General features: G+C 37.1%; 1 protein-coding gene across 1 annotated transcript in view; it reads right to left on the bottom strand.

The window, feature by feature from the left end:
* Positions 1-4,444: 4,444 nt before the first annotated feature.
* Positions 4,445-13,009, bottom strand: part of mmel1 (membrane metallo-endopeptidase-like 1) — a 61,528-nt gene continuing 52,963 nt past the window's right edge. The window contains exons 23-24 of the mRNA XM_079844313.1: positions 11,571-11,647; positions 4,445-6,849 (exon numbers count right to left, since the gene is read on the bottom strand). Coding sequence (XP_079700439.1) covers positions 6,750-6,849; positions 11,571-11,647 — 177 coding nt within the window. The 3' untranslated portion in view covers positions 4,445-6,749. The remainder of the gene's footprint in view (positions 6,850-11,570; positions 11,648-13,009) is intronic.

Below are 13,009 nucleotides of genomic sequence, written 5' to 3' on the forward strand. Positions count from 1 at the left end.
CCATTGAAATATGGATATATTGGGTCAAATATGGACTAATTTATAGATTTAAACCATTGAAATATGGATATATTGGGTCAAATATGGACTAATTTATAGATTTAAACCATTGAAATATGGATATATTGGGTCAAATATGGACTAATTTATAGATTTAAACCATTGAAATATGAACATAATGGGTAAAATATGGACATAAAATTTAATTTATAGATTTAAACCATTCAAATATGAATATATTGGGTCAAATATGGACTAATTTATAGATTTAAACCATTGAAATATGGATATATTGGGTCAAATATGGACTAATTTATAGATTTAAACCATTGAAATATGAACATAATGGGCAAAATATGGACATAAAATTTAATTTATAGATTTAAACCATTCAAATATGAATATATTGGGTCAAATATGGACTAATTTATAGATTTAAACCATTCAAATATGAATATATTGGGTCAAATATGGACTAATTTATAGATTTAAACCATTCAAATATGACTATTGGGTCAAATATGGACTAATTTATAGATTTAAACCATTCAAATATGAATATATTGGGTCAAATATGGACTAATTTATAGATTTAAACCATTGAAATAAGGATATATTGGGTCAAATATGGACATAAAATTTAATTTATAGATTTAAACCATTCAAATATGGATATATTGGGTCAAATATGGACATAACATTTAATTTATAGATTTAAACCATTCAAATATGGACATGTTGGGTCAAATATGGACTAATTTATAGATTTAAACCATTGAAATATGGATATATTGGGTCAAATATGGACATAAAATTTTATTTATAGATTTGAACCATTGAAATATTGATATATTGGGTCAAATATGGACATAACATTTAATTTATAGATTTAAACCATTCAAATATGGACATGTTGGGTCAAATTTAAACCAACGGTTGGGTTTGTCCATATTTAACTCAAACATGTGGTGAAACAACCCATAATATGCTGTGTTTGGACATGTTTTCATGAGATTCATCCGTGAACTGAAAAGAAAAAATATATAAAAAAAACAACATAATCTGTAAAGAGGAATTGTGAATCGTTCTTGTGTCTGACAAGTTCTTGGCATTGTCCCTAAATAATGCATTGAAAAACAGAACATAACAATTCCTGACGTTATATTTAATCATCGAAAGCTTATTTAAACACCTTCAGAACCAACGACACTGAAGACACTAAAATGCACACAAAAAATGATATTTTACAATTCACACTTGGCAAGTATTTTATAGGTAATATGTGGTTATATTTCCTTCAGTTCAGATTTCTTCAAGGCAGTCGTATACAAAATGGCTATTATTTTAAAATGTGATTCCTTGGCACGGAGATGTCGCTCTTTAATGCGGAATAAAGAACAGGTAGTTCACCTCACAACTCATTTGATTTGTTCTCAAGTCAATATTAAAAGCCTCAAGGCCAGAACAAAACACTGCACAAATAGACGTCTGGGTGATGTATGCGTGCTATCAGGGAAATGATCATGATGTGTATATGCATGCATATGGAACATATTTTGCCATAATGCACGTGATTGGCTGTCACCCCAAACAGTGTTAAATACTGTACACAAAACCAATATGCACATTCCCTTCCCTGACCATATTAAAACAATACTGCACATTTCTCTTTGTACTTTATATAGATATAGTGTATGTGCATTATTGTTTCTAAACCACATCGGATTCTGTCCAGCACTTCTTAAAAGCTCAAATCCTTCGAAATCCGAATTTCGATGTTTAGTTAAAGCTGCATTTCTTTTCTGGCAGGTCTTGCATTGGAAAATGCATGCACTAATAATTCAGGGATTATGTTTTATTTGCATTTCATCACTGTAAAACCCTTTTCCTCCGCTAACAGAATCCGAAGTTTTAACATTTAATTTGTTCTAAAGTTGCGTGCATTGGATTTATCGCTGGTCTCCCGTGCATCAAACAGTGCGTGCCATTACAGTGGTGTCGAGGTTTAGATTGGCTAGCAATGAAGGCAGATATGAACATTCAAAAGATCAAAGTCTCTGTCGTGAGAGATAACAGTCATAATCAATAACCCAAGGCAACCCGATATCGACTCCGCTAGGCTTGACAACATTTCCTTCTGACGTCCGTTTGATCTTTTCCATTCTATTATTTTCCCTGCGTCCCGTTCTGCTGTCATTACGGCTTAATCAAGACGGAAAATAACAGTCGCCGGCCTTGACCAGATCTCTAATGAAGGGCCGTCTCCCAAAAGTGTCCATTCGAGAGACAACTCCAGCTAACACATGAACCCCTGCTGCCCCATTAGCCTACGCCTCACATCAGTGTAGGAAACCAGGAGATATAACTGAAATATGGACATATTGGGTCAAATATGGACATACAATTTAATTTATAAATGTAAACCATTCAAATATGGATATATTTGGGTCAAATGTGGACTAATTTATAGATTTAAACCATTTAAATGTGGACTAATTTATAGATTTAAACCATTGAAATATGGACATATTGGGTCAAATGTGGACATAAAATGTAATTTATAGATTTAAACCATTCAAATATGGATATATTGGGTCAAATGTGGACTAATTTATAGATTTAAACCATTGAAATATGGACATATTGGGTCAAATGTGGACATAAAATGTAATTTATAGATTTAAACCATTCAAATGTGGACTAATTTATAGATTTAAACCATTCAAATATGGACATAATGGGTCAAATATGGACATAAAATGTAATTTATAGATTTAAACCATAGATATATGAACATATTGGGTCAAATTTGGACATACAATTTAATTTATAAACCATTCAAATATGGACTAATTTATAGATTTAAACCATTGAAATATGGACATATTGGGTCAAATATGGACTAATTTATAGATTTAAACCATTGAAATATGGACATATTGGGTCAAATATGGACTAATTTATAGATTTAAACCATTCAAATATGGACATATTGGGTCAAATATGGACTAATTTATAGATTTAAACCTTTGAAATATGGATATATTGGGTCAAATGTGGACTAATTTATAGATTTAAACCATTGAAATATGGATATATTGGGTCAAATGTGGACTAATTTATAGATTTAAACCATTGAAATATGGATATATTGGGTCAAATATGGACTAATTTATAGATTTAAACCATTGAAATATGGATATATTGGGTCAAATGTGGACTAATTTATAGATTTAAACCATTGAAATATGGATATATTGGGTCAAATGTGGACTAATTTATAGATTTAAACCATTGAAATATGGATATATTGGGTCAAATGTGGACTAATTTATAGATTTAAACCATTGAAATATGGACATAATGGGTCAAATATGGGCATAAAATGTAATTTATAGATTTAAACCATAGATATATGAACATATTGGGTCAAATATGGACATACAATTTAATTTATAGATTTAAACCATTCAAATATGGATATATTGGGTCAAATGTGGACTAATTTATAGATTTAAACCATTGAAATATGGACATAATGGGTCAAATATGGGCATAAAATGTAATTTATAGATTTAAACCATAGATATATGAACATATTGGGTCAAATATGGACATACAATTTAATTTATAGATTTAAACCATTCAAATATGGATATATTGGGTCAAATGTGGACTAATTTATAGATTTAAACCATTGAAATATGGACATATTGGGTCAAATGTGGACATAAAATGTAATTTATAGATTTAAACCATTGAAATATGGACATAAAATGTAATTTATAGATTTAAACCATTGAAATATGGACATATTGGGTCAAATGTGGACATAAAATGTAATTTATAGATTTAAACCATTCAAATGTGGACGAATTTATAGATTTAAACCATTCAAATATGGACATAATGGGTCAAATATGGACATAAAATGTAATTTATAGATTTAAACCATAGATATATGAACATATTGGGTCAAATTTGGACATACAATTTAATTTATAAACCATTCAAATATGGACTAATTTATAGATTTAAACCATTGAAATATGGAAATATTGGGTATGAAATGTGGATTCCAAAATGGATTCCAAAATATGGATTCCAAAAATTCCACAATTTTTTCAATGTATGAAATCAGGAGATCAGTGCCTACTTCCCTAAAATCACAAACCCGCTGGCTTTCAGAGTGAGACCTTTGCTTAACGATTCCTCCTGTCTGATAACGGTGAGCTGTTTGGTGGTACATGGCACATTTTATGCATGAAATTACATATTCCCTGCTGGAAAATCAAGGTTTATGAGATTTGATCTGCTAGAATCTGACCTGGGGCCAGTTGCATACACATAGCCATACGTTAAGACTGTCATACGAACAACTAGCAGTTAGTTAGGGGCAATCTCTTACTTTTTCAGTTTCAAATTAGAGGTTTTTATGGTTTTTATGATATTTTGGCAGTTAAGAGGTCGTTATACTACTATAAAAAGTTTCAAAACTCAGAACTTCCTTGTTTTTCCAAAAATAAAACCAAGGCCAGAAAATGACAGGATCTGAAAAGTGTGGAATTATGACGTCATAGTAACGCCTTTGCTGAAGAAGATCAACGCCTACATCTACATCAAAGTATAGCCTACTTTTTTTTTTTTTTAAGTAGGCTCAGCCTTGCAAAGTATACACCCCCCCCCCTCACAGTCGTCATGAAGAGCAACATTAGCCGTATAGACCAAAAGCACAGTTTGTCCCAGACCTTAAACATGTGTTCTTCTGCTCTAAAGTTGGCCATTTTAACATGAGCTCAATGAGATTCTGCTCCTTCTGGAGTCTGTCTCTAGTGGCCAGTCCATGAACTGCAGTTTAACTCACTTCCGTATCGGCTTCAGGAGAAACTGCGGGAGGAGCCGCTTGGTTACAATCCATGTAAATACTGCAAAAAAAATGTAAATGCACATGTGCGTTTTCAGTTCCTCACAATAGCAACACGCCAACAATGCTCCTGAACACACCTGGTTTTCAGACCAGCATGCTCATGGGCGAACAGATGCGCGCGAATGCATTTGCTATTTATACAACACCGAGGTGGGCGTGAAAATGATAATTGGCGTCAGGCTGAAACTAGCAAAAAACACATGCATTGCGTCCGGTGTATGTTAGGGCCCCTTAAGTGCATCCCAGAAAACCAGTCCAATTCATGGCCTTTTTTAAAAAAGTGAACAGTCTTAAAGAAAAAAAAATGTATGACTAACTTGTAAGACTAGTCTAAGCAGTTTATGCAACCGGCCTCTGGTTAGAGTTAGAACTTTTTTTTTTCCAATGTTGTAAATAAAACGAAGATTATTAGAGTATATGCTCTACAAGAAAATACTATTTCAGTCTTTCTACTTCAAAATGTCATGTTTAATTGAATATGTTACTTGCTGTTTCTTGAAACATATCAACAAAAGTTGTTGTTTCTTGAGCAGAAAATCTGATTTGTGACGGATCATGTGACACTGAAAACCGGTTTAATGATCACGTACTAGGATTTTCCAACTTGACCACTTACATTTTTTTCATGTGGCATGAACATTTAGTATTGAAAGCATTGGAACTAAACTAATTCATGATCAGAGTGTAGGCTGCAGAATATGCAGCTGAAGAAAGTAATCTTGATTTCTCTGTTTATTTGCAGAAGTTAATGTTTTTACCAAGAAACCCAAATGAAACCAGGAGAACTGAACTGTTGAAGACCCCTCAACACAGATCTGATTCTCATCCCTAAACATGCTAAAACATCCATAGGTAAGCGTTAACAATAGCGACGTACAGAAGCGCTCCCTGGCAGAACGAACAGCTTGTAAGAAACAAATTTCCAGTCTGAGTTCTCGTTGACCTGCTGTAACTATTTTGTTCCTGTATTGCAGTGGCTTCCTGCCATTATCTGTTGGCTTTCACAGAAGTCTGTAGCGTAATTGCAAGGCAAGGCCATGAATAGGATCTATTTCTGGACAAAAACACATGAAGCGATATGGTTTTAACAGTCTTAAGGTTGTCAGGTAATTGTCAACACGGGCTCCGTTTACGTAACCCTAAGCCCTCAAAGAAATACAGATTCTTCTGTGAAACGTACATTAGGATTTTTTGGGGGGAAAACAGCGCTGCCTCTTACCACTGCATGCTTTAGAAAAAAAACGTCTTATACCATAATCTAAATATTTCAAGGCTGCTTATTATGAAAGGAAACACGATGCCTTGACTAAACCGCAATCTCGTCCGGCTTCCAAACCTCCTCGCTCAAGCACAACGGATATCTTCTTGGAGAGCCGACAGAATCAAAAGCCAAGTGAGGGATTTATCCGTTTACATAATCTGGATGTCAATAAACCCTCTCGTTACAATGAAACTATTTAGTTTACTGTGTATTTTCCGGTGCCAAAACTAATAATGTGTCAAAAGAAACAGGCAAACAGACGAAATCTTGCTTAAAAGTCAATGAAAAAGCATGCCTCTTTTCCAGAAAGACAACACCCTCACTGTGCACGTTCACCACGCCTGCACTTGTTGGTTATACGTGCGCTTTTGAAAGTTCACAGTAGACATCTATGCAGTCACACATGTAGGTGTCTAACACCTTGGGCGTGTCTGTCGCATCAGACTAACAGACAGGCAGCTGCCACTGCAGAATAACAGCACAACATAATATTCTCCGAGATCTCCTAACCGCTGCCTTATTCGTTAAATATACACAGACTCCAGAAACTCCGACGGCAGGTTACCACACTCGGCATTTCTCCTCGGGGTTCATGGGAGTTCCTCGCGCACATTGAAATGCTTCGGAAAAAGCCTCAAAGTTCTGAAGGGAACCTAGAACCCTGTTAAAAACAAAACAATCCTTCATAAAACACCTATACAAAGTATTTCATTCACACTTAAACATGTCTGAATGCTGTTGCATTAAACAACAAAATACACTGCGGGATATTTTCGCCTCGCTTTGAATCAGATGGTGTTTTGGCGATTTTTAGTGGATGTATGAAGTCAGTTCTCCTCAAGTTCACAGGACCTGTTATATTTACATTTATGCACTTAATACACGTATTACAGGGACAATCCCCCGCAAACATGAAGTGGCAACTTTCTTCTGCATATCGGTTCAGTGGTTTAACCCACTAGACCACCATCTATTATTTACATATCTATTAAAAATATAGCAAACTTGGGTAAGGAAAAATAAAGTTGCTTCATATATACACTCACCTAAAGGATTATTAGGAACACACACTAATACTGTGTTTGACCCCCTTTCGCCTTCAGAACTGCCTTAATTCTACGTGGCATTGACTCAACAAGGAGCTGAAAGCATTCTTTAGAAATGTTGGCCATATTGATAGGAGAGCATCTTGCAGTTGATGGAGATTTGTGGGATGCACATCCAGGGCACGAAGCTCCTGTTCCACCACATCCCAAAGATGCTCTATTGGGTTGAGATCTGGTGACTGTGGCGGCCATTTTAGTCCAGTGAACTCATTGTCATGTTCAAGAAACCAATTTGAAATGATTGGAGCTTTGTGACGGTGCATTATCCTGCTGGAAGTAGCCATCAGAGGATGGGGACATGGTGCTCATAAAGGGATGGACATGGTCAGAAACAATGCTCAGGTAGGCCGTGGCATTTAAACCATGCCCAATTGGCACTAAGGGACCTAAAGTGTGCCAAGAAAACATCCCCCACACCATTACACCACCACCACCAGCCTGCACAGTGGTAACAAGGCATGATGGATCCATGTTCTCATTCTGTTTACGCCAAATTCTGACTCTACCATCTGAATGTCTCAACAGAAATCCAGACTCATCAGACCAGGCAACATTTTTCCAGTCTTCAACTGTCCAATTTTGGTGAGCTGGTGCAAATTGTCGCCTCTTTTTCCTATTTGTAGTGTAGATGAGTGGTACCCGGTGGGGTCTTCTGCTGTTGTAGCCCATCCGCCTCAAGGTTGTGTGTGTTGTGGCTTCACAAATGCTTTGCTGCATACCTCGGTTGTAACGAGTGGTTATTTCAGTCAAAGTTGCTCTTCTATCAGCTTGAATCAGTCAGCCCATTCTCCTCTGACCTCTAGCATCAACAAGGCATTTTCTCCCACAGGACTGCCGCATACTGGATGTTTTTCCCTTTTCACACCATTCTTTGTAAACCCTAGAAATGGTTGTGCGTGAAAATCCCAGTAACTGAGCAGATTGTGAAATACTCAGACCGGCCCGTCTGGCACCAACAACCATGCCACGCTCAAAATGTCTTAAATCACCTTTCTTTCCCATTCCAACATTCAGTGTGGAGTTCAGGAGATTGTCTTGACCAGGACCACACCCCTAAATGCATTGAAGCAACTGCCATGTGATTGGTTGATTAGATAATTGCATTAATGAGAAATTGAACAGGTGTTCCTAATAATCCTTTAGGTGAGTGTACATTACTGTTCAAAAGTTTGGGGTCAGTGAGATCTTTTATTCAACAAAGACACATTCAATTTATAAGAAGAAGAATTGGGAGTTTATAATGTTACAAAAGATTTCCATTTCTAATACATGCTTGTGGCGAGGTTGGCGAGCGAGAGACGTGGGAGGAGCGAGCGAGACCGGTGCGGGATTGAGACTGATCTCGAGTCCTCTCATGAGGGAGCACGGAGGCATATAAGGACGAGCGACACCAGGGAAGGACGAGAGAGGACCAGGCCTGTGCCCGGTTGCATAAAGCACCTTAAGTTTTTCCCTCAAGTATGAGACTTAAGGGGCGATTTCCCCTTACCTAAGAGAATAACTTAAGGGTGTTGCATATAATTTCTTAAACTTAGGTAAGGGAAACATTTAAGTGTTTCACGACAGCGATCCTGGATTCACATTATAAAAGTCTTGTTGCCATAGATACGCAAAACACTAACACTAATGCTGCGTTCACACCAAACGTGAAGAGCGTCAAATTCAAGTCTAGTTTGACGCTTTAACTTTGAATGCATTCGCGTGCCCAAAGCGAGATGGACACCCGTAAAAGCAAGCGTTTGAAGCGAAATTGACGCGCGTCCTTTTGTGCTTTTCATTGTGGTTGTGTGCGGCCGCGAAATTGAAAAATACTACTGTTATCGTGTCACGAAATGTAGTTTTAAGAGTTGTTCAGTCGAGAATGTAGTTGTTTAAAGCTCAAATCTGTGGTTTATTTGTAAAGATAGTGGCTATTTAAAAATGTTGTGAGATCCCGGTGATCGCCTCGCGCTCATGTAACCCGTCTGGAACAGCCTTACCTCGGCTAGACCTCCTGACTTTTGCCACTGGTAAACGAGAAATGTTTCGCAATCTATAGCTTCGGTTCTATTATATGAAACATATAAGTTAAAAGACATTAATGACTTGTTATAACGTCAAACGACTTCTTTAATTATGTGAGTTTTTCTTCATCTCATTCAGAAATGTACGTATGACTGCAAGTGTTTGCGATGTGTGACGGTCAAATCGGTGTATTCTTGCAACAATTTTTCATCGCGAAGATGGTTCAAAGGGTTCTCCCTATCCCTAAAAATTCTTCTTGGCACATAATGATCTTCAGCTGGTTCCATAAATTCAGCCATGTCGTCTTATTTTTGTCTGCGTTACTCTTAAGGTTACGATTTCCAAACCTTAAGTTATACTTATGGAAATTACCGTTAAGGGGTTTTATGCAACACTTAACGCTTTTTAAGGGATTACTTAAGTGAAAAAACAGCATTTAAGGGGAATTCTAAGTTTTTATGACGTTTCACTTAAAGAAACCCTTAAAGGGTTAGTTCACCCAAAAATGAAAATTCTGTCATTAATGACTTCCCCTCATGTCGATCGACACCCGTCAGACCTCCGTTCATCTTCAGAACACAAATGAAGATATTTTAGTGTAAATCTGATGCTCTGAAAGGCCTCCATTGGCTCAATGCACTTTACACTCTCAAGACCCTTAAAAGACACTAAAGACGTCGTTACAAAGTCCATCTCACTACAGTGGCTCTACAATAACTTTATGAATCGACGAGAATAGTTTTTGTGCGCAAAAAAACCCTAAATAACGACTTATATAGTGATGACGATTTCAAAACACGGCATCATGAAGCTTCGAAGCGTTATGAATCAGTGAGTCGATTCAGCAGTTTGGCGGTTTGACACGCGATCCGAATCATGATTCGACTCACTGATTCATAACGCTTCGAAGCTTCAAGATGCCATGTGTTTTGAAATCGTCATCACTATATAAGTCGTTATTTAGGGTTTTTTTGCGCACAAAAACTATTCTCGTCACTCCATAAAGTTATTTTAGAGCCACTGTAGTGAGATGGACTTTGTAACGACGTCTTTAGTGCCTTTTAAGGGTCTTGAGAGTGAACCGTGCCATTGTGCCAATGGAGGCCTTTCAGAGCATCAGATTTACACTAAAATATCTTCATTTGTGTCTGAAGATGAACGGAGGTCTGACGGGTGTCGAACGACATGAGGGTCAGTCATTAATGACAGAATTTTCATTTTTGGGTGAACTAACCCTTTAAGTAACACTTTTCTGCAACACCCTTAGGTTTAAGGGAAACATAAGGGCAAACTTAAGGGAAAATTACACTTAAGGTGCTTTATGCAACCGGGCACTGGACTTTACGTTGTTTTGTTTACGTTTTGTTATGTGTGTGCGCGGCAGTCGTCTGTGAGGGGCTGCCGCTTTTACTTTCAGTTTGTTTGTTTTATTATTCAAGTCTGTTCGCCGGTTCCCGTCTCCTTCATCCCATATCAACGAACTTCATTACATTGGTGTCGCCCGTTCTTATATGCCTCCGTGCTCCCTCATGAGAGGACTCGCAACGCTCATTCTCAATCATGCACCGGTCTCGCTCGCTCCTCCCACGTCTCTCGCTCGCCAACCTCGCCACAATGCTGTTCTTATTCATTTTCTTTGCATTAAAGAATACTGAAAAAGTTTATCATGGTTTCCACAGAAATACTGAGCAGCATATTAAAATGATTTTTAAAGGACCATGTGACATTGAAGACTGGAGTAATTCAATAAATAGCATTTTATATACATATTCAAATAGAGAAATTATTTTAAATTGTTATAATATTTCACAACATTACTTTTGACCCCTCTGGACCCGAGAAATGCGCCTAGATTTTTCCCCATGTCAGTGTAAAACAACTTAAAATACTCCGTCATTTTTGGCCTCACAGACATGAACGATATGTCTTTACAAAGCTTAAAGTGTCTACTTTTATTTGTGTGCACTCAAAAGCATAAGAAACTTCTTTCAAAAACATCTTACCGACTCCAAACTTTTGAACAGTAGTGTATAATGTTTTGATTGTTAAGATCCATTCAAATAATCCTTGCCAACTAATTAGGGCCCGAGCACCAATGGTGTGAGGCCAAATTTTGGTCATTTCCAGACGTACTTTAATCAACTCCACCTAGAGTTTTAATTTTTGCTTATTCTTTTTGCTTGTGTTTAATAGCATGTGCCTATCTGTAACCTAATCGAAAGACATTTTTAAGTGTGACTTTTTCATTTTCAATCTTGTAGAAAGATCTTGCCTGTATTCCAGAGGGCTGTGTGGGTCTGTTTTGATGGACTGAATGGCGTACTCAGGGCGACAGGCACCACACCAGACCTACAGAAAGCATGAGATAAAAGATTGGTATCAAAGAGCACACCCAGGTTCATCACTGACGACAAAGACTTGACAGAGGAGCCATCAAGTGTTAGACAGTATTCTTGGTTATTATGTGCAGAGGTTTTTGGTCCAATAATTAGAATCTCTATTTTTTCAGAATGAAGTAAGAGGAACATCCTAGGTGTGTATGACTTTCTTCTTTCAGCTGAACACAGTCAGAGTTAAATAATATCCAGGCTCTGGGTTACCAGCTTTGTAATGGCATTGAATAGTGCAAAAAGTGCATCCCTCCATCATACGATTGGGTTAGTAAATGCCTTCTGAAGCAAAGCAATGTTTTTTTTTGTAAGAAAAATATCCATATTTAAAACTTTATAAACTATTATCAATGACTGTACGAGCTTTCATGAGAGAGTGCAGTTCTTGTGTAAGGTTGACCTCGACGCATGCTCAGAAGAGCCAGGACCATTTTTAATATAACTCAGATTGTGTTTGGCTGAAAGAAGAAAGGCATACACACCTAGGATGGCTTGATATACCGGATGATTTTCATTTTTGTTTGAACTATTCCTTTAAGCACATATTAGACAGCCCGTAGTCATTTAATTTCCGGAGGTTAGAGGATTAGTTCACTTTTAAATCAACTTTTGCTGATAATTTTCTCACCCCCATGTCATCCAAGATGTCCATGTCTTTCTTTCTGCAGTCGAAAAGAAATTAAGGTTTTTGATGAAAACATTCCAGGATTTTTCTCCATATAATGAACTTCAATGGGCTTCAAACGGTTCAAGGTCCAAATGACAGTTTCAGTGCAGCTTTAAAGGGCTTTAAACGACACCAGACGATGAATAAGGGCGAAATCTAGCCAAACCATCCAAACCTCTTATCAGACGAACATGATCATCTCTGAGCTCAGCCATAACTTCTGCTTAGTGAGGTCAAAATACGAGTGTGGTCATAGATGTATACGTAGATGCCTCATTAGCGCCTGCACGGATCAGTAGAATGAGGCATCTATGATCAATATATCTATGACCAGGCTCGTATTTTGACCTCACTTAGCAGAAGTTATGGCGGAGCTCAGAGATGATCACGTTCGTCTGATAAGAGGTAAAATAATAGCATAAATACAGCTGGGTTTCTCGCAGAACCTGATGGTTTGGCTAGATTTCGCCCTTATTCATCATCTGGTGTCGTTTAAAGCCCTTTGAAGCTGCACTGAAACTGTCATTTGGACCGTTTGGAGCCCATTGAAGTTCATTATATGGAGAAAAATCCTGGAATGTTTTCATCAAAATACTTAATTTCTTTTCGTCTGCAGAAAGAAAGACATGGACATCTTGGATGACATGGGGGTGA

The sequence above is a fragment of the Gobio gobio genome (assembly GCF_949357685.1).
Source record: "Gobio gobio genome assembly, chromosome: 19".
In the NCBI taxonomy this organism is placed as follows: Eukaryota; Metazoa; Chordata; class Actinopteri; order Cypriniformes; family Gobionidae; genus Gobio; species Gobio gobio.